The sequence below is a fragment of the Benincasa hispida genome, chromosome 6 (assembly GCF_027475165.1).
Source record: "Benincasa hispida cultivar pf3 chromosome 6, pf3_genome.v1.1, whole genome shotgun sequence".
Classification (NCBI taxonomy): Eukaryota; Viridiplantae; Streptophyta; class Magnoliopsida; order Cucurbitales; family Cucurbitaceae; genus Benincasa; species Benincasa hispida.
The window spans coordinates 31,499,924-31,527,366 of NC_143483.1; the positions used below are offsets into that span (position 1 = coordinate 31,499,924).

The 27,443-nt window shown below is 34.0% G+C and overlaps 1 protein-coding gene across 1 annotated transcript; it reads left to right on the forward strand.

The window, feature by feature from the left end:
• Positions 1 to 22,815: 22,815 nt before the first annotated feature.
• Positions 22,816 to 26,603, forward strand: LOC150035593 (uncharacterized). Its single transcript, XM_090314365.1, has 2 exons — positions 22,816 to 22,909; positions 26,125 to 26,603. Exons 1-2 carry the CDS (start codon positions 22,816 to 22,818, stop codon positions 26,601 to 26,603), a joined length of 573 nt encoding a protein of 190 aa, XP_090170491.1.
• Positions 26,604 to 27,443: the final 840 nt, after the last annotated feature.

Sequence of the window (27,443 nt, forward strand, 5' to 3'; positions counted from 1 at the left end):
AGGATAGGATTCGCCATTATGTTGTTTACATTTGCAGCTCTTTCTTCTGGTTGTTCAGCCATTCTGGGAGTTCTTTCTTGTTGTCTACGTCTGTTTTTCTATCTTCTGCGAAACGTTCTTTCGATCTCTGGGTCGTAATTGGACTCAAGAGCATGTCCTTCGCTCATGTGACGCTTTTTTCTTCCTTTACCGAAGGAATGGCAATGCACAAATGTCGAAAGCTGCAAAAAAATCAAAGAGGTTTGACGTTAGTGCAATCTATATCGTAGTCCCCAGCAACGGCGCCAAAAACTTGATGCGTGAAATTATGATGTGTTATGGTGTGAGTTTGCGGTGATGTGTGTTATGCGGTGAACATGCAAGTTTTTCTAAAAAGGCCCAAGTATAAGCCTCCTTAGGTTTCCTAGTAAGTCCAGGGTCGAACACAAGGATACTAAGTAGATATGCAATAAACATTTTGATTCTATTGCGATGGTAAAAACAAATAAAGTGGATAGTGTTTTTATTTAGATTTTTCCTATGCGACGGAGTTGAACGTGGAGTGATGAAAGCGTAGAGTTACAATGAGTATGGGATGAAGGGGTTGATAAGGGTTTTAGCTAACATTTCCAAAGATTGTGCACAAGTTATGCGATCATGCTACACACAAATTTCAGTACTACATTTCCCAATGCAGAAAACCTCAATTCATATTTCTAGGACACATGCGATGTGTATGCGAAACAGTCGATAGGACTTATTTCTAAGTCTCTACTCTTGCCTATGCGATGATAAATGGTGCACACATAAAACAAGGTGACTGCATACCATCATATCCTATTTCTAGGGTACATGCATTGTGTAAATAGCAATAGAACTTATGTCTAAGTTTTTACTTTTTGCTTATGCGATTCTAATCCGACTCTCTCAAGCCTAGATTTTAATCTGACTCTCTCAAGCCTAGATTCTATCTTTAGACTACTCTCTCAAGTATGTCCAAAGGGTGAATGATGCATACATTAGACAAGATGATCACATAAAATGTAAATCTTACGTCATGCTAGCTAAGTACTTCTCAACACATTCAGAAATTTAGCTACTCATGCATGGTATGGAGAGATTGAACATAGATTGAAATGAAGTTTCCATTTTCTACAAATAAAATACTGAATACAAAATATCAAATGGATTTGAGAAATGAGAAGCCTGGTAAGCAATGTCTTGCTTCCCACGGCCTTTTACACTGCTCTTTATCACTTCAACTTAGTTCTAGTTTTGTATTCTTGCTCTCGCAAGTGTTGTCTCTCTCTCCTTTGTGTTGCTTTCCGGCAGTCTCTCGATCTGTCCTGGAGCGATTTCTCTTGGATTTTTCTCGTCTCTTTTCTCTCTCCTTCATCTAAGTATATGTATGAGTATGTGCGTGAACAGACTAACTGACTCTTTTTCTCTGGTGGCCTTCGGTATTTATAGATTTCAAGGTGAAGCAGCTTTTCTTGCTAATGATTACAATGATGGGCGACATTAATTCCCCTATTCTGTTGCATCGTTTAATAGTTACCAAAAGTTGAATGTACTTGTTACAGTGTGGCTTTTAACGGCTTGTCAACTAAATTCGGAATTGACCGTTATCAACTTTCCGTCCCATCATGATTTATTATGTTGTCGCCTTGATGCGAGGTCTTTATGCGACTATCTTTTTAAGAGACTTCTCACGATCGCATGACTTGCGATCGCAACTTCAAGCGCACTGACGCATTGTGCCCTTGGATTGCAATTTCATATGCGCCATCGCATTGTACCTACACAAAATAGGTAAATTAACTGTTTTTATGCGTTGAGCACTCACGATCACAATTCCTTTTAGTTTAGCGCTTTTGGACGTGATATTGCCTATTTTACCATCGCATTCTCTCATTGATTTACTTATTTGAGCTGTAATAACTTGTATTTCTACCAGTTATCAATAATTAGCCTAAAAAACCGAAAATAAAAGCTATATATTACATAAAGCATCGAGTCAATCGGTTCAAACAGGCAAATCGGGTCTTGAACCGCTCGGGCAAAGCCTCATTTCTTGATCGTGGAGCAGCTCCTTGTGATTGTCGAGTAACGTTATTGAGTATAAACGATCGTGTAGCATGGATCGAGTGCCTTTTAACTATGCGATGAAGCATGAAGGCCACGTGATTGTGCAGCCCACATCGAGAAATGCATGCCTAAACGATCAAATAGACAACGAATATGCGATAAAGCATGATTGTCTAAATGATCGAGGAGCAAGCGTCGAGTATCACATATGGAGTGATCAAGTAGCTAGTGACTATGCGATGAGCATGCTGGCCCACTCGACCATTTAGTGTGCGCGCCTACCATGCGTCGAGTATCATATACTCAATGATTGTTTACCCCGAGCGTCTATGCGATCGAGTAGCCAACGCAACATGATCGAGTAAACTTTTTACTCGATCGCGTAGCATCAACCATGTAATCGTTTAGCAAATACTACACGATCGAATAGAACTCTTCTACACGATCGTATAGCCAAATCCAAACGATCGTTTAGCCTGGGCTACACGATGCGCCCAACCTTTGGTCTTCTTCCTCAAAGTGAACAACATCTCCATGTGTCTGAAGCCTCATCACAAACGACTCAAAGGAAACAACACTTGAATACAAACTCGATAGCAAGTTAATTATGCCCAAAAATGCAGGGACCCTTACAAATTAACTTAGTAATTGTAAAAGAAAGCTTAAACAGAAGCAATTATCCTGTAAACATCCATCAATTAACAATCCACAACCACACTTAACACTTAAATGCATTGTAGAAATCATAAAACCCACCAAGACTGTAGATGAATTTCGATACATCAATGAAATTTGGAATATCAGAATAATCTGATTCTGATACCAATTGAAGGAACTCTAAATCTAGAGAACCAATGAGCGGAAGCAGATCGTTCCAAGCTCCTTTGTGAAAGAACATACAATGCATCGAATGCTAAATTACAACATGCTTCTTAAATTAAAAAACAAAGGATCGAATAATACCTTTGAAGAACCGTCGCGTTGAATAGCACGAACATAATGAGCAAATTCAGCAAATAACTTAATCTTCGACCCTCGAATGGAACTCCACACCACCACTCGGTTACCTTGATATTCTCAATGTGAGAATTCAGGAGGTGTGGGCTCTGTATGGATTTGGGTAGAGGGAAGGAGGAACTAGACGATTAAGTAGACGACAGAAGGAATACGCCTATCGTATAGACTTAATTACTCGATCGTTTAGAAACGAGTAACTATCGTATAGTAAACTCGACAATCTTATCGTTTGCTCTCTCAACAAGTAATCTGATTACATTATATATTTTCGCATGGAATGAATAAATGAATTATTTTCAACTTTATCCCACAGTTAGCCGAAAACTGTCTAAAACTACCCACTTTGGTGGTTATTGAAAAAAAACTAAAATCAATTATCTCATAATTAATTTATTATAAATAAATATAATACCTAAATTTATCATATTATATTTATAGCCTATATTTTAATATTACATCATATGTAACATATAAACCATAGTTCCTTTTCTCTTTTATGGAATTTAATATAAATCATATTTATTTTAATTTCTCCAATCAAATAATGTATCAAATACATCAAATCAATTATATCATATATAATTTAATCAATTTAATTATATCATATATAATCAAATTCCCTCTTGTTAATTTGAACACTTCAAACTAACCCAAAAACTGATTCTCAACATGAATCCGTTGAGCTACCAAGGGGACCTTATGGACCTATAGCTTGAAGCTCCAACGGTACGTGAATAACTGACTAAACTCTTTAATCACGATATCCACCATCCGTTAAATGTCAGGCACTCCACTAAAGACCGACAGTTGCACTCTTCACACTGCAAATATATTTCTTTGTCCATCGGATATAACCAATCAACAGTACGATAATCCTTCATAAATCGCTCATAAGTATAGCTGGGCTAATTTTCCATTTTTTCCCTATAGTTACATCTAACTCCTTAAGTACCACTAATTCCTCTAATGAAAAATACATCATAGTTCCACTATAAGTAAACCCTTCATGGGCCAAGAGAAGGTGTGGCACCATATTGTTCAAGCCCAGAATCATCCCTTAAGGGAGCAATTTATATATTTACCCCTGCTTCGGGGAAGGAGTGAATTTTGTCTTGTGTAGCTGAGTTCCCAGCTCCCTAATCAGATGAATCCCCAAAGTGGTAGGTTTAAGTCAGCGATCTGGCCATTTGCACCTATGCAAATCAAAGGACCGCCCTCATAGGCAGGAGTTCACAACTCATTCAGGATTAAGGTCATGTTACCTGTGGTCATCCTAGTGAAATGAAAGTCTCTATCATAAACGAAGTTATATAACGAGACTAAACATTTCTTGGTCTGTTCTTATACAAACTCCTTTGTATAGAGCATCCTCGCTCGCATGTCTACTACATGAATGATCATGATCAAATCATTTGTAGCACTTTACAATATTTTTTTAACACCTACAAAGGGGGCCACACTCGTAGTGTCACCAGGATAAGGTTTCCCTCCTTTATCCATATACTACAGACCATTTAGGTTATCACTTAAAGTACAATCTACTTGTATATCTCCACATACATGCTTAAGTTATAATGATAACTAGGGATCTAGGTTTATTGGTTAGTGGTTAATGCAACTAAAATATCTCATATTTCATAGACTGAAGTGAATAAAATATCTCATATTATAAATCAAAAAACTGTTTGTTCATATATGTGTTTACAAACTACAGGACCCTACGAGATTGAGGACATCAACCCCAACACCACTAGCTTTGGATAAGTGGGAGATTGTTGGGATTGATGTCCCAAATCTAGTGTATCACGTGGTTTGTAGTTATGTTAACACAAATTATTTATCTAATAAAACTTGAGGTATTTAATTTGACGTTTAGACTGTATTAGTTCAATCCAATAAACTAAGATCCAAGGTTATTTTATGAAACTTAACCATGTATATTGAGACATACAGGTGGATCATGTTTAAATAGTAACCTAAATGGTCTGTAGTAGATGGATAAGATTGGATACCTTACCCTGGTAACACCACGAATACGACCCGCTTTGTAGATATTACAATTGTTGTAAAGTGCTATAAATGATGTGATCCTGATTGTACATGTGGAGACATGCGAGTGAGGGTATTCTATACAAAGAGTTTGTATAAGACTGGACTACGAAATGAATAGACTCTATATATAATACCGTTACTAGAAGAGACTTACATTTCACTAGGAATACCATAGGAGACTTGACTTCAATCGTGAGTGAGTTGTGAATTTTTGTTTGTGATGAAAGTCCTTTGATCTGTATGGGTTATAGTGGCAATGATAGCTGACTCAATATGATAGAGATACACGAGTATGCAACGGAAGCAAACAGAATCAATAAGCACTCTAATTGCATTTAATTTGAGTTTTAAAGCATGCATTTTCAGAAAATCACAAGTGAGTTTCATATTACATACCTCTTGATAAATTCTTCAAATTCCAAGTTATTCTCCACTCCAATTCAGCTCTAAATCAACCGTGAACCACCAAGAGATCTTCTCTACTATTCTCAACCTTGAATTTGAGTAGTGGAACTCAGATTTGAGTGAATTTGTGAGGTAAAAATGTAGGTTTATGTGAGGAAGAAGATAAAGTGGCAGAAACTTATTTTCAGCAACTCATCCATCCTTTTCTCAGCCAAATTTGGAGAGTTTTAAACAACTCTATCATGCAAGCACTTCTATTCTCATTAATGGCCAGCAGCAGCTTCACATCTGAAGTGGGAATTGTGTGTGCATGGAGGAGGCACCTCCTCCTTGCTTCAAAAGTGGGAAAAAACCACTTTGGGTTCCAATTTCCAATTTTTTTTTTTAAAAAAAATTCAAATTCAATTTAATTAATTCATAATCAATTAATACTTTAATTTAATGAATTCATAATTAATTAAATCTAAATCATTCAATTTCCTAAATTAAGTTTAAAATTGGAAATTGATTTTTAATTAATTGAACATATTTAATTAATTAATTTTAATTTAATATCAAATATTAAATTGATCATACACCAAATTTTAAACATGAATCCTATTCACGTAATTAATATTTAAATCAATATTTAAATATTATAAACTCTCCAATTTCGTCTAATTTCAACAAATTAAAGGTTAATTATATCGAATATAATTAAGCAAACCCTAATTTGATTTTGAACTAATTCAAACTCAAAACCCTAATTTCAATTTGAACATTTTCAAATTGAAATTCAATTTGCACAATTTAAATTGATATCATTCCAAATTCACCCAATTTAATAATTCAAGGTGTTCATGTTTTATGAGCTAGTAGAGGGACCTTATGAACCTACAGATCATGAGTTCCAACGATTAAGATTAATTGGCTAAACTCTTTAGACAGAATTAATCAGTATTTGTTAACTATCGAGTCACAACAATATAGCTTGATAGTTGCACTCTTCTCATTATAGATATATTTATGTTCACATGATTTAACCATAACTAGTAAGTCCACTCTTCACAGGTTGTTCGTAACACCGACTGGGTCAATGTGTTGTTTTACCCTTGATATTATGTCTTGTTCCTTAAGTTCAAACTGATCCTTTAATGAACAATTGGTTTATGAACCAATCACTAAAAAGGATCCCTCTCGGGCCAGTGAGAAGGTGGGGCCCCCTATTCAAGACTTGGATACAGTACTTAAGAGAACAACCTTTCTCCTATCCCTAAATCGGATAAGCGTGAATTCCGTCTTGCACCCTATGTTCCTAGTTATCTACCTGTTCTTACCCCTGAAATAGGAGGCTTATTGAGCTGGTGCTGTTGAGCCAACCCTCACCTATGCAAATCTAAGGACAATCCCGAATAAATAGGAGTTCATAGTTAGCTTAGGATTAAGATCGAGTTACCTAGGTCATCTAAGTGAAATAGTCAGTCTTAAACGGTAAATAGCGTTAAAAGGTAAGAGTGACTTATTTCCTGGTCCGATCTTATGCATACTCATTGTATAGAACGCCCCCACTCCTCATGTCAATACATGAACGAATCTAGATCACTTCGTTTGTAATATCTTTACAACAACTTGTAACAGCTACAGAGTAGCCACATCCAATAGTATTACCAGAATAAGGTACCCAACCTTAATCATGTACTATAGACCATTTTGGCTATTTACTCGAACTTGATCCATCTTTATGTCTCTACATAAAGTTCAAGTATTCATGTAATAGTCATAGATCTTAGTTTATTGGACTTAGACTTTATGAATGCAATTAATAGATCTAAAACATTTATTGAAGAAATGTTGAATAACATCTTTTATTTATAATAGAATATGTTTAATTTTACAAACCGCGAGTTTTAGGACATAAAACCCAATAATACTCTCATTTGGACTAAATCCTTAGTAGATCAATATATACAAACATATACAATGTTGAGTTACACTGAGAGAATAAAAAGTATAAATACAATAAACTAGGGCATTAAATACCCATATATTCTCTCACTTACCCTAGTGATGAATATCTCGTAGACCTAGTCCTACTAGGTGACTCTCGAACACTTTAATCGAAAGGGCCTTCGTAAATGGATCAGCTAAGTTGTCTTGAGAGACTATCTGCATGACAATCACGTCTCCTCTGTGTACAATCTCCCTGATGAGATGGTACTTCGGCTCGATGTGTTTTCCTCGTTTATGGCTTCGAGATTCCTTTGAATTTGCAACTGCTCCATTGTTGTCACAATAGAGGGTGACAGGCATGTGCATATTAGGAACTACTTCTAGGTCAGTCAGGAACTTTCGGAGCCATACTACTTCACTTGCAACTACATACTCAACTTCCATTGTGGAGTCAACAATACAACTTTGTTTGATATTTCTCCACACAATAAACCTACTATTTTGGGGATCTGTCTATTTAGAGAGCTGGGAATACAGCTACACAAGATGAAATCCTCTCCTTCCCATTCCTTGAGAAATTAGATGAATTACTCTCTTAATAGCTTGTTCTGGGTCTTGAACAATGAGGCCTCAACCCCTCATTGGCCCGAAAGGTGTTAGTTTATAATTGAACTATATACTGTTTGTTCATTAGAGGAACCAATGGTACTTAAGAAGTTAGATGTAATTGCAGGGGTAAAAAGGTATTTTGACCCATTTGTAGTTATGAGCATTTGTGAAGGGTCATCGCTCTGTTGATTGGTTATATCTATGGACACATAAATAAATCTAAGTGCGATGAGTGCAACTATCGGTATTTAGTGGAGTGCCCGATAGTTAATAAATATTGATTAATTGGATTAAAGAAGTTTAATCAATTAATTTCATATCATTGGAGCTTCTAATCTGTAGATCCATAAAGTCTACTCGATATAGCTCACTAAAGGTAATACAAGAGGAATGGTTTGAATTGTTCAAATCAATTGATAGAATAGCATACTAATGAGATTAATATGATATGGTTAATTATAGATTTGATCTATAATCAAGAAGGAAATATTTGAATAGGATTCAAATAATGATTTTTTTTTTAATGAATCAGATTCATAAGGAATTAGTTAATTTTGAGAGTTGGAGGCAAATAAAGATATGATGTTTCTTTAATTAATTAACTATGTATATTAAATTAGATTTAAAATATATAGTTATTTATTAGGTTTGCTAATTAATCAAATAAATGTTATTTGATTAATTGAGTTCTAAGGGAAAATATGGAAATATTTGGAGAAGGGAAAAACCCTTATCCATTTAAATCGTTTCTTTTACCCAAAGTAAGGGGAAGCATTCATTTTAAGAATACCTTAGCCTCCAAATCCTCCCAAATTCTCTCAACAATTTCTCCTCTCCACCACTTGTATTCCTCCTCCTTCTCCAAGGGCTAGAGATCACACTTCTACCCTTGGATTCCAAAAGAATATCGAGGTCTCTCTTACGATGGTATTCATAGTTCGTTGGAGATTCATTGCGGAGAAAAAGCTTGGGATTTTCGTGAAGATTAAGAGAATCTCTAAAGGTAAGAAATCGTTCTTCCTTCTCTTCTATTCTTTTTAAAAGCATGTTGAATTAAATATGTTTTTTGTTTTATTCTGTTTTGATTTTGTTTCATATAAACCGAAAAATCGAAATGCAAGATGATCACACGTTTTCGCTTGGGATTCGATTCCTTCATCCCAAGGATCTAATCCGAATATAAATATTGATGGAGCTCTACATAGATTTAATAATCTTTTATCAGGGAAGTTTGTCTCCATGAGGACTACAAAGTTAGGGCTAGCATTCGTTATCATTCCCTTGATAATGGCTCTTTTCTAAGCTGAACCAATGCCTCTAACATTCCAAGGTAGAGTATCAATCTCCTACTGTTGTTTATCTCCCCTATAGCTTCCAACGATTTCTTTAGTCACAAGTTTTGAGATGATGCAAAGATTATTTTCGGACAGCCAATTATGGAGTTGTATCATAAAATTCTACTTGCTTCCTTGTTGTTCCATTGGTTGTTGCGAGCCTTCAGTTATGACTTCTTCAAATAACTCTTCCATGTTATTATTAGGAAAAAATATACTTTTGGTTCCTGAGGTTTCAAAACATACATTTTAGTCTCTGAGGTTTGAAAAATAGTTCTAAATTATTCTAGTGTTAATTTGACCGTTCGTTGACTAACGAAAATTTTGACATGGCTGATTGACATAACATATTCTAAATGAGGTGGATAACTTTATTAATTTTATGTTATTTTTTAGATTACATGATTTTTTTAATTTTTTATTTTCTGCCCTCCCTTTCTCTCTTTCTTCAACCCCGTCCTTCTCATTCTAATGTTCTCTCTTCCTCTTCCTTCTTTCATATTTTCTAAATTTCTATGTTCTGCTCTAACATTTGTCGCCCTCATATTGGATTCTCATTGTTGTGCCATTGTTCTATAGCGGTTGGAACAAAGTCTTTCCTTCACATTCCTTTATTGGAACAAATGTTTGTTTTCTAATGGTTTCGTTTAGGTTCATTTTTCATTATTATTACCATTAGTATAGTTTATTTTTCATTATTATTCATTTTGTTCGCTTTTATAGATGCATGGGAATGATGACGTGATGGTGAGAATCATAAGATAGCGGTACGAAGGACAACAAATGTTACGGAGAAAATAAGAAAAAAGGGAAGAGAGAAAATAGTCATTTGAGAAGATGAAGAAGAAAAGGTAGTAGAAAATAGGGAGGAAGGAAGATGAGGAGAATAAAAGTAATTGAAAAAGTTCCATGTAATCTAAAAAGTAATATGAAATTAGTAAAGTTTTACACCTCATTTAAAGTATATGTCACCTCAACCTGTCATGTCAAACTTTTGTTTAGAATCATTTTTCAAATCTTAGGGATTAAAATATATGTTTTGAGACCTTATGAACCAAATAGACTCTAGCTCTAAACCTTAGGAACCAAAAATGTATTATTATTATTATTATTATTATTATTATTATTATGTTACGGGGATATCTCAATTTTGAAATGACTAATATATATTTGATGTTTTTAAATTTTTTTTCACTATTTGCTCGTGTGTTGATTTTGGATGATTAATGGGTTGATAAGTATTTTATTTCTTCAACTTGCAATTTTTAGTTAGGAAAATTGTATTGGGTGGCAATTTGAGTTTAAGGATTTGCAAGTGTATCACACACTTTTCCCATTTGTAGATGTGGTAACTTTTCATCTTCACATATTCCTTCTCAGCCATCTCTCTCACCCTCACGTTCTATCTTCTTCTCCCACTCTCATGTTCTATCTCCAAGTGGTCCGACCAATCACTGCTACCTTCTTCATCGTACTGTTGCTCGTCCGTCAATTGCCAACCACCTCGCTTGTCAATTTCCATTTTCATTCTGATAAGCTCCTTTTTCGTGCTCCAGTAAGGAGACATTGAACCAGATGAATGTGGCGAAGGCGGAGACGATGAGTGCATTGCAGAGTTAGTAAGAGAAAATGTCATCGTACGCATGTTGCACTCTCTCCCCTCTCTCTTCTCTCTATGCGACAGCCCCTCCCTTTCCAACATAAAGTAGTCCTAATTAAAGAAGATCAATTTAATTACAAAACTATCACAAGTGTTTATTTACTTAAGTTTCCTTCAATTTAAAACACTTAAAATAACTAGTCATTTTCAACCGTGTATCAATAATATATCAAGTGTCTATCAATAGTGTATCAAATATGTATCAGCAGTGTATCAAGTGTATCAGATATATACTAGTAGTTCAAGTGTATTAAGTGTATCAAGTGTGTATCAAGTGTATATTAGGTGAATCAGGCGTATCCGAACTTTTTTGACATTTCGTGGATTGGGCTTGTTTTTTGGCATTTTTGTAAAAATAATAAGTCTAAGTCCTGATTTTTTAAATTCAATTTAACAAATAAAAAATAAGCTCTCGTAGTTATTGAAATGCAATTTAAATTATATTTCATGGGGTGAAATTTTGAGTTGAAGAGTTTTTTAAATTCTCACTACATAAAAAACAATTTTTTGAGTTGAAGAGTTTTTGAAATTCTCACTACATAAAAAACAATTATTAATGTTATATATTTAATTATAAAGTAAACGCGTAAAGGGGAAATTCGAAATTGATTAATGGGGCTTGTAAGTAAAGACTGGAAAAAAAAATTGTGTAGCTATATTTCTGTTTTGTAAATAATATTTTAACAATAAAAAATAATAAAATAAAGAGGGACGATTCCACATAGCGTTTAATTTCATTTTAATAATTTGTGTAATTTTGTTTTTAGATGTATTTTTTATTTTTAGAATTTGACTAAAAATTTTAATGTTTATTTAATAAAAATAAAGTCACGGTGAAAAGAAAAATCCAAATTACCAAATAGAGGATACCTTAAATATAATTTAGGAAAGTAGTTTAATTATGGAAAAAGAAAATACAACTAATCTCAAAAAAATATGCCTCATTGTAATGAAATTAAATAGAGGATACCTTAAATATATATATATAATAATAAATAGAGCACTATAAGGGCAAATTTGAAAAAAAAAAAAAATGACAGGATTTGAAGTGGAGTTAAAACTGGAATATTTCTTAAAAATGGACATTTGTAAAATATCTGTTTGAGAATTTGATATTTCTTATAATTTCTGAAATAATCATTGTGTCGTCATTACTAATATTCAATTTCCTATTAAAATAGCAATGCCTTTTTATGATTGATGCTTCATTTATTGTGATGTTTTTAAAGGTTTTTTTTTAGGAAAAAAAATCTCAAAACCACTCCCCAAAGAGAAGCAAAAATAGGTTGGGGTGTTGACTATTATTAATAATTTTATAAATTTATATAATTGTTAGTTTACAATATTATATAACTTATAAAATATTATATTTTTTACATATTTTAATTTGAATAAAAACTAGATAAGTTTCCAAGATGAAATTATATATATTTATATAAATTTTTATCTTTTTAATGTACTTTTACGTTCGAATTTGAATGTAGTGAAAACAAAATTTGCAGAATCTATTTGATTAAATGAAAACAAAATATATAGAATAGAGCTATTATTGCAATTGATATATCAAATTCATATTTTTCTTTTATGTAAATATTACCTTCTCTACATAAATGTATATATGAAATATTACCTTGATAACTTTTCTTCTATGTGCGAGTTGATTTGGGTAAATATTATGTTAGTCAAATTCAATGGAAATATATATATATATATATATATATATATATATATATATATTTTATTAAATTGATTTTGGCATGAGATATTATACGATTTTTCATTGACTAATATTATAATTATATACGAAATATTACCTTAATGACTTTTTGTCAATTTGATTGCATTGAGATCTTATATGATTTTCTTTCAACAAAATATATATTACTATATATGAAATATTATTATCCTCTAAATGTGTGTGTATATATATGTAATAGAAGCAATATTGATACACCAAAGTGATTAAAAATTACGAAGGGAAGAAAGAGTAAAAGATGAGGCAACCATGGACAATGACAGAGATACTCGATGGAAGCAACATATTGAAGCTACATTTGAGTGCTGAAGAAATGAGAGATGAAGAGTATTATTTGGTTGAATACTTTTATCAATCAAATGAAGCAAAAATCAATATGTTCGATGTGGTTTCAAAAGAAAGTTTTGAAGCAACCATGACACTTGTGGCTCCCAAACTATTTTATATTCAATGGGGTATGGACTTCGTAAACAAAATAAACTATATGGCAGGAGATGAAATTTTGTTGCGTTGGGATTATAGGATACAACAACTATGTTTTAGGGTTCTTCCCGTTTCTGTTACTAGAACTTGTCCAGAACTTCGTTTTCAATTTATGTAGGCTTTACAATCTTTTTTAAGTTTTAAAAAGTAGAAATTAAATGGAACAATTATGTATTATTATTATTATTATTATGGGATATCTCAATTTTGAATTAAATATATATATATATATATATTGTTTGGTGCTTTTTAATTTTTAATGTCTGCATCTTTCTTTTTTTTTTTTTTCCAGCTTCATTCTTTACCCTTTATTTCATCACCTTTTCTTATTTGTACACAATATTTTTAGAGAGAGAAAATACAAGAACTTAATATTAAATTTTAGGTTAAACACACCTTAATCGTTTGTGTCTATTTGTTTAATCTTTATGTTTTAATTTTTTATAAAAAAAGTCATGGATTTACATAATACATAAACATTGTTGAAAGTTTAAGATGTCATTACATTTATATATAATAGATTAATTAATTTTTTTATGAAATTAAAGATAAAAAAAATCAACAAAATCTTATGAAATAAAATGAAAAATCACATAGCTATGAAAGTAAAGGAAAAGCGGGAAAAATCAAAATGAAAATTAAAGGAAAAAAATTGGTAAAATCAAAATGAAATTAAAGTAAAAAATCGATAAAATCTTATATGAAATTAAATGAAAAATAATATGCTATGATAATAAAGGAAAACGGTAAAGCCTAAATTAAATTAAATTAAAACATTTGCAAAATCTCACATTAGATGAGATATATTAGAAATTCCTCAATTTTATTCTCCAAATTTTTTTTTTTTTTTTTTTATCTTAATCCGCTTTTATATATATACACACATATATATTCCTTACCATATATATATATATATATATATATATATATATATATATATATATTATTCCCTTTTTTTTTTATTATTATTATTATAAAAATATTTTTTAAGCATTAAATAGTTTGATAAGTATTTTCATTCCAAAACCATGTTTAAAAGTGATTTTGAAATAAGTAAATAATTTTAAATTATGAAATTAATAGGATTTGGTATATAAATTCCCCTAAATATTTTCCTTTTATGTAAATATTATGTTGTATATGTGTGTGTGAAATATTACCAAAACATAATGATTTTTCTTTTATGTGGTAGTCGCTTGGATATATATTATGTTAATCAAACGGATGCAAAATATATTACAAAAATTTTATCAATTTTATTTTGGCATGAGATATTTTCTTCTACGATTTTCCCTTACAAAATCTTTTAATCAATAGTATATGAAATATTATTACCCTATAATATGTGTACATGTAGAATATAGCCACTAATACAATTAGGTACTATCATTATCAAGAGGAAGTGATTAAAAAGTGAATACACGCTCAAATGGAGAGGTTCTTGGACAATGAAAGAGACGTTAATTAAATGGAAGCAACATATTGAAGTTAATTATGGATGTTGAAGAAATGAGAGATGTGGGGAAATTTCTTGGTTGAGTACTTTGGTGAGAAAAATCAAGCAAAAGTCACTATATATGATGTGGCTTCAAAAGAACATTTTGAAGTAACGATGGTACGATTGACCTCATATCTATTTGGATTTTAACATCGCAATCAAAATAGGCTATATGGGAGGATATGAAATTTTATTATGTTGGAATAGTACACAAAAAATATTATGTTTTTAGGGTTCCTCCAGTTTCAGAGAGAAGAATTTATCCAAAAATTTATCATATTAATTTTGGGGTATTTTGAGGGTGGAAATTAAAAGGAAACAATTGTACTCCATTCTTGATATTATTATTATTATTATTATTATTATTATTATTATTATTATTATTATGTAATAGGGATATCCCAGTTTTGAAATGGCTAATTAATGTTTGATATATTTTCTAATTTTTTTCACCCTATGCTATTTTAAGTTAAATTTATCATGCAATTTGGATTTTATGGCATTAGTGTGAAATTTGAGTGGTAGAGAGTTTTTTTTTTTTTTTTTTTTTTTTTTTTTTTTTTTTTAATTCTCACAATATAAAACAATAACTAACTTGTTATATATTTACTTATGAAGTAAATAAAAAAAAAAGGGGAAATTTGAAATTAATAATGGGGACTTGTAAGTATGGGAAAGAGTAAATACAATGTTGTAGCGATATTTCTGTTATAATAAAATATAGAGGGATAACGGTGGGTTTTAATTTTGTTTTTTGATTGGGTTTATTATTAGTACTATTCTTTTGTTTAAATTTGCTTGTTTTTTTTTTCTTTTTATATTCTTGTTCAGATATACGGCTGGAGAATATGAGAGAATGAGGCTAATTAATGTTTTGGCCATTTAATTTCCAAAAAATGGACCCTACTAACTAAATATTGAGCGAAATATTATTTTGGTCTCTAAGGTTTGAAGTTGATATTTATTTGTAATGCGAAGAGTGCAGTTGTCGATCTTTAGTAGAGTGATTGCAGTTAATGGATTTATTCAAGTATCATTGGAGCTTTAGGTCCATAAGGTGAATCAATGTTGGATTAATTTGAATTGTTCAAATTAATTGAGGGAATTAATTATATGTGACATAATTAATATAATGTATTTGATACATTATAATATAAAATTTATTTGAGAGGAATTAAGTATTTGAATATGATTCAAATACTAATTATATGGATGAGATTTATATAATTAAATTTAATATGAATTGGATTTATATTAAATACCATGTATTATTGAGAGAATTAATAACTATAGGTTATATTATGTTTGATACAATATAAAAACTATAGGTTATGTGTTATATATGATATAACATATAATAAATTATTATTATTATTATTATTATTATTATATATACTATTATTTAAATAAATTATTTTTATTTTATTTACTTTTAAAATTAAAGGGAGGGAAATAACTTCCTTCCCCTTAATTCTATCTCAGTCAATTATGTGGTGAGTGGGCAGTTTGAGGGGAGATTCATCTTTATCATCTTCTTCTTCATAGAGAGGTTCTATGTGCATGTTCTTCAAGATCTCCTTATCCAAGAACTACATTTTCTCTAATCTTTCTCCCACTCCCAAAAAGATCTCAAAGCTCACACACTCTTGAGGTTCTCCTACAGAGAATACAGAAGAAACGTTTGTGGTGGTGTCCTTATTGACGACCTCTTGATTCGTGGTAGATCAATTTGGAAAGGAGGATTATGTGAAGAACGGTTCTTCAAGGGTAAGATTTCCCTTTTCCCTAATTTACTCTGTTAACTAGCATGTTGTAAACTTTACTGTTAATGCATAATTTTTGTATTGTAAATTTCTGATTTTGAGAAAAATCTAAAATTGGGATGAGTCTACTTCTACTACGGAGTTGGGGTTCCTTCAATTGGTATCAAAGCGGCGTTCATGGTCTCAATTTTTTTCTTCCAAAATTTAATTTACAGTTTTGGTGGTGTGCATTCTGGTTTATTCATGTGATGAATGATTTATGCAATGTCTTTGCAATTTTGGATGTTTCGAGATTGGACTGTATAGTTTTATTGCTTTTTTTTTACAAATATGGTTTGTAAGGGCCCTTTATTTTTGGGCGTTAATTGCAATCGAGTCTATTATTATGGTCTTGGATCGTTCGTGAGTTTCTCGATGTTTTTCTAGAGAAAACGAGGCCAAAATCGAAGAAGAATCAATTATTTTCGCGTCTATACAGTGGCTACTGTACAGTAGCGTTGCAACACTGTGAAGGGCGAACATAAATTTTTTCGTAGTGTTGCAATGCTCCGAGACGGAAAAAATCAATCAATTCGCACGCAGTTCAGTTCATGATTCAGCTGGTTCATGCCTGATTTGCTTGGTTCGAGCAGTTCGTGGGTGGTTAGGGTGTTGGGTTGTTCAGTTCTGCGGTTCAAGGTCTGATTCGCTTGTTTTGAATCGGTTAAGCTATTATTTTGTAAGTGTTATGGTAATTTAATTAATTTCTTAGAAATCCAATCCTAGTCCAATAATTATTGTTTAAATTATGCATTTGATGTATGGTTTATTATTATTTATGTATGTCATATAGTAAAATTCCACCATAGGTTATGCATTCTCATGCATCATTTATATTATAAATGTTATAATATATAGTTGCATGATTTAATTTTATAGCATGCTCATGCATCATATAATATAAATATTATAATATATGTTTGCATGCATTAATAACATAGTCATGCATCATTTATATTATAAGGGTTATAATATAAAGTTTAGATGTGTGGATATATGTATGTTATTATTGATTTCATTACTTTAGTATATAAGTGTTATGTATGTTTAGTAATGAAATGGGAATTGCATGATGCATTACACTACTTTAGATAATCTTATAATTGTGATAATTTTATTTAGTATTTCATTTGATGCAATAGATGATTTTAATTTGTTTCATTTACTTTAAAATTGTTCTAATCAAATGAAATTAGAAATTAAAATGAATAATTCAGAGTTGCATGCAAACTTAGGTTAATATCATTTTTAAAATAATTTTAAAATATGATTAGACTTAAGATCACAAAATTTCTAATGAGATTAAAAATTAGTTTAATAGGATTGAATTGATTGTAATTAAATGATTAAATTTGTAGCAAACGTATCTATAAGAGACCTTTTGTCTAAGGTAGTTCAGTCTAGGCTAGGGTATTTAAGTTGACGAAAACGGAACACCTCTACCTAAGAACTGACCTGGAAAGATGAATTAAATAGATTTGCTTCAAGTATGCAATTCTTGACTAAAGTTTACAAAATGTTTAATGAACATTAATCAAAGTTGTTTAACTATCTAAAGTAAGTGTTACTTTTGAGCAAATTTAAACAAATACTTAGTAAAATAATTAGCCGTATTCTTCTAAGTTAAATTAATCCTAGGTAAAAATACTCAGTGGGAGGAAAATGAGATATATGATACTTCATTTTTCTTTTTCACGTTTCTCCCTCAAATGATTCACACCATGAGATCTATACTCAACTTTAAGGCACCTTTGCTTGTGTCTCCCTACGGGTGGTGTTTGTATAGGTCAATATCAAAGTGAATGGAGAGAGTGTTTATAGTAAGTGAGAGCGGGACGTGTGTCAACACATGTCACAGTCTCTCTCATTAGTTTGTAGTAAATTTTCATGTTGCCCTCGGGGCATCTTTGCTTGTGTCCCCCTACGGATAACATTTGCATGACTTTTTACTCAAACTCTAGAAATGGATAGGATTGCATTATTTTTTACCCCAATCGATTTTTTCCTACGGTTGCCTCATTGGAGCGGAACTCTAGAATCTAAAATAAAGGGTTACACTTACAAGAAAATGTTAAGCAAGTTAATAGTTTTCGGACCGAATAATGGTGACTGATATTTACAGTAATAAAGAGTTGTTCTATATATTAAATGAGATGGTCCCATTTTAGTGAAGGGGTACCTGATCACATACGATGACTTTTATCCTGCCTCACTGAAACATCATTGCAAAATAGATATCACATAGGATGCATTATATTATTTTGCTAAATTTGATTGGTTTTTCCAAATGGGTAATGCTTGAATACAATATAAATAAATTGTATGTTTTAGCAAATTACAAAAATGACTTCCACAACTCTTAGTTTACTTATCGTTGACAAACTTACCAGCGCAAACTAAACTGCATGAAAAAATACTATCAACACAATATTAATCATCGACAACCTAAGATTTGTCCTTATGGAGGATTGTCTTCATGTATCAGCTCAAAATGCCACTCGAAATGTTTGAAAGACATATGAGCATTTGGTACGGGCAAATGAAAAAGCCCAAGCATATATCTTGGCAAGCCTTTCTGAAGTCTTGACCAAGAAACATGAGCCCATGCTCACTGCTCGTGAGATCATTGAATTCCTACGAAAAATGTTCGGACAATCGTTTGCTCAGCTTAGGCATGACGCTCTGAAAAACATTTTCAATGCTTGTATGCAAGAAGAAACATTTGTTCGAGAACACGTTCTCAACATGGTGGTCCACTTTAAGGTGACGGAGATGAATGGTTCTATGATCGATGAGGCCAGTCAAGTTAGCTTCATCCAGGAATCTTTACCTGAAAGTTTCCTACAATTTCGTGGCAATGCTGCTATGAATTGGATTGACTACAACCTGACCACTTTGCTCAACGAGCTACAGACTTTGCAATCCTTAATGAAATCCAAGGAATAGAAGGTTGAGGTGGAAAGGGTGAGTTATAAACTTTTCAAATGTTACCTTTGAAGGAAATCAGACATGAGGATTTCCATGAGCAACGGAATGATCGTTCCAAATTCTATTCAAAATTAAACATACACAATCACAGTCTTAAAACGGAAACTCACAGGTCATGCATAACTAGAAATTACAGCATGCTAACAAGATAATCAAGGGATAGAGTATGCGTACTTTTGAAGACTCATTCTTCAAAACTCCCTCAAACACTCCAATGCATCCAAGATCAGCAACTCAGCCCTCGAACACAACGACTGGAAAACCAACATGGTTACAATGCACAATGTAAACCCCGAATTCTAAATTTCCTATATAAGTAAGTTTAGCCATGAGCATGTTATGTTAATTAATTGATAAGTGAAAATCTATGGTTTAATTACAGGGGATGTAAATGAAGAAAAAAAAGATTTAGATTAAAGAGACATTAATTGAATTTGGTTGGAAGCACTAAGTTAATGCTGGGTGAGGTGGCGGTTTGATAGTCAATCATGGGAGGCGGCTGGAAATATAAAAGAAAGATGAACTTCGTAAGCTCAGTTTTGGCAAGTGACTCCAGCAAATTAAGTGACATTGGTGCAATTTGAAAGCTAGGAGAATCTAGTTTTTTAGGTTGGTTTGCTAGAGAAATATCTCACAGGAAGAAGGACGAAAAGTAAAGAAATTGCAGAAAGGCTAGATTCTCAGGTTAATCAAGGCCAGGGGTGAAGACTAGAAGCTTCAGGCCAAATTACAAGAAGTTTAGGGCTGAAATTTTAAGGTAAGGAAGTAACTCAATTCTAAACAAGTTTGTAGAAGGAAGTTTTTCGAAAAAAGTTTTGGATTTTGTGTTATGAATTTTTTAATTTGAAACAGGATTTCGGTGTGTAAACAGGCAGCTGCTTGGGAAGATCAAGTAAGCAGCTCACCATAGAGAGCGAGAGCAAGACATAAATTGTGGAAATCTCACTAAGGATGATAATCTCGCTAGTTTTGTGTTGAATCTCGCTCAGGAGAAGAATCTACCTTAATTTTTGGTGTAAATCTCGTTGGTTTTCTACCTAGTCTCGCTAGAAATTACACTAAGTCTCGTTAATAATTGTAAGTCTCGCTAAGAATGAAAAATATCACTAGTTTTGTGCCTAATATCGCTGATTTTCATGCGAAGTCTTGCTCAGAAGATGATCTCGCTAGTGATGATCACCTTGGTGATGATCTCGCTAGTGTTGATCCCGCTAGTAAGGGTCTCGCTAGTAAGAAAACTATTTGAAGCATCTTGATGATAATTCTAGGGAATCTAACAAGGAATTATGTTGCTTTAAGCCAAAAGGAGCTAGGAGAAGCCTATAAACCATTAAGATCCCAGATGAGTAGTGAGTAACTAAAATGAATTCAATGCTTTCAATGTTTATGCATAAAAGACCATGCAATTTACAGTAATGTTGATGATGAGTTTATACTTTCTCAAGCAACAAATGTTTAGTGAATTGCATAGCGTTTCTTCTCTAGCTTGTATATGTTTTAACGCATGCCAAGGTATATTGTAAATTCATTACAAAAGTTAAGCTCCTATGATGAAGCATGCATTTCTAGAGAAAGGCTATGATAGAATGATTCTTAATGTAAATGGTTTACAATTAAAGCTTGATTTGATGCTAGAGAATAACCCTTACTGAAGGACACGGAGAAGGTATCTGGGTAATAGTACCTAAGGTGTTAACAGTACTTAGAAAACTCCATGTGCACGTAGGTAGTTTTGAATGAGAGGCCGAAGTATGGGTCTCCTAAACCATATACTAGCAAGAGAGGTCGAAGTATAGGTCTCTTAGCCAAATACAGACGTTGGGTGCTAGAGCGATGTATGCTCGTTCCCAACTAAGGTTTAATGATGTTTAAGGATGTTTATTGATGTTTATGTTTAAAGGAAGTTGCTTGAAATGTTTCTCAAATATTTACATGTTTATAATAATGTAAAACATGGTATAATATGATTTTTATAGTCACTCACTGGGTAACTAGCTCACAGTTTTTCTATGTTTTCCTTTCTCAGGTAGCGGTGAGATTCCTCAAGGTTGATCCTACTGCTGCTTGCCACTGAAAGGCCCGACTAGTATAAAGAACTTAGGTTGATAGTCTATATCCATGTACATATGTTTTGAGAGGGATCAGGGCTTTGTTAGTGAAGTTTGGGCCCAACTATAAATATTTTACCTATAGATGTTATGTCATGGCTGTTTACATGTGATTATATAAAATTATGTAGAGCCTTATGGGGGTGAGCTGTTTGTATACGTTAATAATGTTTATCAGGTTGGTACTCAGGTTAGAGGGTTAAGGTGGTAAGTGCTAGCAATAGAGCTAGTAATTGCTACCGTCACATCTTCTTCGGGCTAATCTAGGAAGGGGTGTGACAAGTTGGTATCAAAGCATAAGATTTTGGGAATGAGAGAGGGAGTTCATGCATAAGTCTAAGACCCTAAAGTGTGATCCCTAACATGTGTACACTTTAATAGATGAAAATGTCGAGGCAAAGTGACAAACAAAGCACGTAGACAAGAGACAGGAATACTGACCCTACCGCTAGAGGCCCGGAGGTTAGGAAGAACCCACCGGGAAGAATGAGGAAGGTAAGAGAACCAGGGAGTCAGGAAATGACGTCTAGGGGAGAGTCTAGTACTCCCCATGTGAGGGCAGATCCTCAACTAGAAGATATAGTTTTTGACAGAATAGCACAGAGGTTGGTAGCCAGTATAGGCTCCGTACGGGCCGACCTAGAGAAGAAGTATGGCATTGAGGGTATAGCAGACCCAGCTGAAGTCGAGGTATGGCTGGATTTAATTGAAAAATGTTTTAATGTTATGAGCTGCTCAGAGGACAGGAAGATAGGATTAGCCACATTTCTACTGCAGAAAGGAGCGGAGAAATGGTAGAAGGTGATATCCGCTAGACGAGCCAATACGGATGCGATGTTATGGCCTGAGTTCAAGAAGGCTTTTGAAGACAAATATTACCCCAGCTCATTCCACGACACAAAAAGGGATGAGTTCCTCAGACTGACACAGGGAACAATGTCAGTGGAAGAATATGAGCGGAAATTTATAGAATTATCCTGGTATGCTCTACTGATTATTGCTGAGGAAAGAGATAGATGCAGAAAGTTTGAGCAAAAACTGAGGAAAGAGATCAGAACTCCGGTGACATTTATGGCTAATTGGTTAGACTTTAACTAGTTAGTAGAAATGGCGACACGAGTCGAGCGGAGTTTAGCAGATGATGAGAAGTTGCAAAGAGGCAGTGAGGCGAGAGATAAGGGATCCCGACCCTCAGTTGCGAGTTAGACTAGTGGAAGCCAATTTAGGGGTATGAGTTGGCAGGGATCCAAAAAGAGGAAATCGAGACCTACGGCTAGTGCAGTCAGCTGACCAGAGATGCCATGAGATGGTGAGTTGATAGGCAGTACAGACAAGAAACCAGTGTGCCCTAGTTGTGGCAAGAGGCATCTTGGAGTGTGCTATAGTGGCAGAAGGGTATGTTTCCAATGCGGTCAAGCAGGGCATTTCAAGAGAGATTGTCCCTAAGTGAACAGGGAAGCCCCAACAACATATCAGACAACCTCTCAGACAATTAACCAATCAAAGGACGCTGGGAATTGAGGTGAAGGGTTAACTGGTGTCAAGCAGAAGGGTGTCGTAGGTCAACCCCAGTAACAGGGGCGAGTGTATGTCATGACACACTAGGAAGTAGTAGAGTCTCCTGATGTTGTGACTGGTAATGGAACATTATGTGGACAGTCTGCTTATGTTTTATTTGACCCTGGTGCCACACATTCATTTATATCTAACATGTTTGCATCTAGTATAGATAGGTTGTTTGAGCCTATGTCTGAAGAGTTATATATCTCCACCCCTATGGGAGATGTGATAATAGTAGGGGAATGTTATAAACATTGTGAGATGTTGATCAATGGTCAAGATTTTTATGTTGATTTACTTCCCTTGGATTTGTTAGAGTTTGATGCTATCCTAGGAATGGATTCCTAAGTAAATATCGTGCCTCAGTGGACTGCTACAAAAAAGAGGTAGTGTTCAGAAAATCAAATGGCCAGGATGTAATCATGATAGGAAGCAAAAGATTAACTATGGGAAGTCTAATATTAGCATTGAAGGCTAGGAAGCTGCTGAGTAAGGGATGTAAGGCCTATTTGGCTCATGTTGTGATTGCTCAAGGGAAAGAGCTAAACCCATAAGACATCCCAGTGGTAAATGATTTCCGAGATGTATTTCCTGAGGAATTAACGAGATTTCCACCCAATAGAGAAGTGGAGTTCACTATTGACTTAAATCCATGAACAATGCCTATATCACAAGCACCATACAGAATGGCGCTAGCTGACTTAAAGGAATTAAAGGTTCAACTGCAAGAATTAATTGACAAGGGATACATTCGACCTAGTGTATCACCTTGGGGAGCTCTGGTGTTATTCATAAGAAAGAAAGATGGTACACTTAGATTATGTATCAACTATAGGAAGCTGAATAAGGTAACGATTAAGAATAAATATTCATTACCACGCATTGATGATTTATTCGATCAGCTAAGAGAAGCCACGGTGTTTCCAAAGATAGACTTGAGATCGAGCTATCATCAGTTGAAGGTGAAGGAGGCTGACATTCCTAAAATCGCATTTAGAACAAGATATGGACATTATGAATTCCTAGTAATGCCATTTGGACTGACAAATACCCCTGCAGTATTCATGGACCTTATGAACAGGATATTTCATCCCTACTTGGATCAATTCTTGATAGTATTCATTGATGATATATTAGTATATTCTGGCAGTAGAGAGGATCATATGACCCACCTGAGGATAGTATTGCAGACGCTGCGAGATAGGTAGTTGTATGCTAAGTTCAACAAATGTGATTTCTGGTTAGATCGGGTTGTATTTCTCGGGCATGTTGTTTCAGCAAATGGTATTAGTGTAGATTCCCAAAAGATAGAAGCGATAGTTAACTGGGAACGACCCACGACTGTTTCGGAGGTATGCAATTTCCTAGGTCTGGCAGGTTATTACAGGAGGTTTGTGGAGGGTTTTTCTAAGATAGCCCTTCCATTGATGAACTGGATTAGGAAAGGCGTGAGGTTTAAGTGGTCGTTGGAGTGTGAGCATAGTTTCAAGAGTTGAAACAAAGATTAGTATCAATGCCAGTGCTTACCTTACCTACTTTAGGTAAGGAATTTGAGATTTATTGTGACACATCCCGACAAGGACTAGGATGTGTGTTGATGTAGGATGGGAAAGTGATTGCATATGCGCCTCGTCAACTTAAGAAGCACGAGAGCAATTATCCTACGCATGATCTGGAGCTGGCGGCAGTTGTATTAGCTCTACAGCTGTGGAGACATTATTTATTTATTTGGAAAATGTTACAGAATATTCATAGATCACAAAAGCCTGGAATATTTTTTGATAAAAAAGAGTTGAATTTGAGACAGAGAAGATGGATTGAACTGATCAAATATTATGACTGCTCCATCGAGTACCACCCTGGTAAGGTGAATGTTGTAGTAGATGCACTAAGTAGGAAATCCTCGGGATCTAGAGTAATCATTGGATCAGCGAGAGGAATGTTATTTCAGGAGTTCAGGAATTCTAGAATTGCCTTATCAATGGGATAATCAGGGGGATTGATAGCTACATTCTAGGAAAGACCCACCTTAATAGAAGACCTTAAGCAGGATCAGTTGAAAGACCCTGATCTTTAGAAGATTGCTGATGATGTAAGTAAGGGAATCAGAATTGACTTCCAATTGAGAGCAGATAATGTACTAGAAAATGAGAGAAGAATGTGTGTGCCTAATAGGCTACATCTTAAGCAAGCCATTCTAGAAGAAGCGCACAGTTCTGCTTACGCTATGCATCCAGGAAGCACCAAAATGTATAGAACCTTAAAGAGGTCTTACTGGTGGCCTGGAATGAAAAGAGACATAGCAGAATATGTAGACCGATGTATAGTCTTTCAACAGGTGAAACCTAAGAGACAAAGACCAGCAGGATTACTAAACCCACTTCCAGTGCCTGAGTGGAAGTAGAAGCATGTGACAATGGACTTTCTGTTTGGATTGCCTAAAATGCCCTCAAGATATGATGGCATTTGAATGCCCTCATGTAGACAGAATAGTCAGTCAGTATGGAGCCCTAGTGTCGATAGTGTCAAATTGAGACTCGAGGTTTACTTCAAAATTCTTACCTAGCCTGCAGAAGGCTATGGGCACTAAACTGTATTTCAGCACGACTTTTCATCCACAAACCGATAGACAGTCGGAAAGAACTATATAGACACTGAAAGATATGTTAAGAGCTTGCGTGTTACAATTCAAAGGAAGTTGGGATACGTAATTGTCGTTGGTCGAATTTGTGTGCAACAACAGTTACCATTCAAGTATCGAAATGACTTCCTATGGAGCATTGTACAGCCGACCTTGCAGGACCCCAATATATTGGAACGAAGTCAGAGAACGAAAATTACTGGGTTCATAATTAGTTCAACAAACAACTGAGAATGTGAAGCTTATCAGAGATAATCTTAAGGCGGCTCGCGATAGACAGAAGAGCTATGTAGATAATCGAAGAAGAGAACTAGAATTTGAAGTCGAAGATCAAGTATTTCTTCGATTGTCCCCATGGAAAGAAATTCTCTGGTTTGGGAGGAAGGGAAAGTTAAGTCCACGATACATCGAACCATATGAGATTGTGGAACGAGTTGACCCAGCAGCATATAGATTGCAGTTACATATAGACCTAACTCGTATTCACAATGTATTTCATGTGTCAATGTTAAGAAAGTATGTGCCTGATCCTATGCACATACTAGCAGCACAACTAGTACAACTCAAAGAAGATTTATCATACGAGGAAGAGCCTGTTGAGATTTTAGACAGGAAAGACCAAGTACTCATAAATAAGACGATACCTTTGGTAAAGGTATTATGGCGTAATCGTGGAATCGAGGAAGCAACCTAGGAACTCGAAGAGTAAATGAGAAGGAGATATCCTAAACTTTTCTAATGATATATCAGGTAAATTTTGAGGATGAAATTTCTTTTAGGGGGAAGGTAATTGTAAACCCCGAATTCTACATTTGCTATATAAGTATGTTTAGCCATGAGGATGTTATGTTAATTAATTGATAGGTGGAAATCTGTGGTTTAATTACACGGGATTTTGAATGAAGAAAAGAAAAAAAATGAAGATTAAAGAGACTTATTAATTTAATTTGGTCGGAAGCACTAAGTTAATGCTGGGTGAGGTGGCGGTTTGATATTCAATCATGGGAGGCGGCCGGAAGTATAAAAGGAGGATGAACTTCGGAAGCTCGATTTATGCAAATGACTCGAGCGAATTATATCATATATAATTGAATTTCCTCAGGTTAATTTCACTTCAAATCAACTCCAAGAACTGATTCTCAACTTGAATCCATTGAGCTACAAAGGGGACTTTATGAATCTGTAGCTTGAAGCTCCAACGGTACGTGAATAACTGACTAAACTCTTTAGTCACGAGATCCACCATCTGTTAACTACCAGGCACTCCACTAAAGACCGGCAGCTGTACTCTCCTCGCTATAGATATATTTTGTATCCATATCAACCAATCAACAGTGCGATAACCCTTCACAGAACACTTGTAAGTACAGTTGGGCCAATTTACCATTTTTCCCTTGTAGTTACATCTAACTCCTTAAGTACCACTGATCCCTCTAATGCACATAAGTTATAGTCCTACTATGAGTGAGTCCTCTCTTCCAAAGAGAGGTTGTGGCCACTATATTCAAGATCCGGAATCAGCCCTTAAGGGAGT

Coding starts and splice junctions, on each gene's coding strand:
- LOC150035593 (XM_090314365.1), top strand. CDS start 22,816: ATGGCGACACGAGTCGAGCGGAGTTTAGCAGATGATGAGAAGTTGCAA. Junction 22,910..26,124: donor ATCCCGACCCTCAGTTGCGA/GTTAGACTAGTG, acceptor GTTCATAATTAG/TTCAACAAACAACTGAGAAT.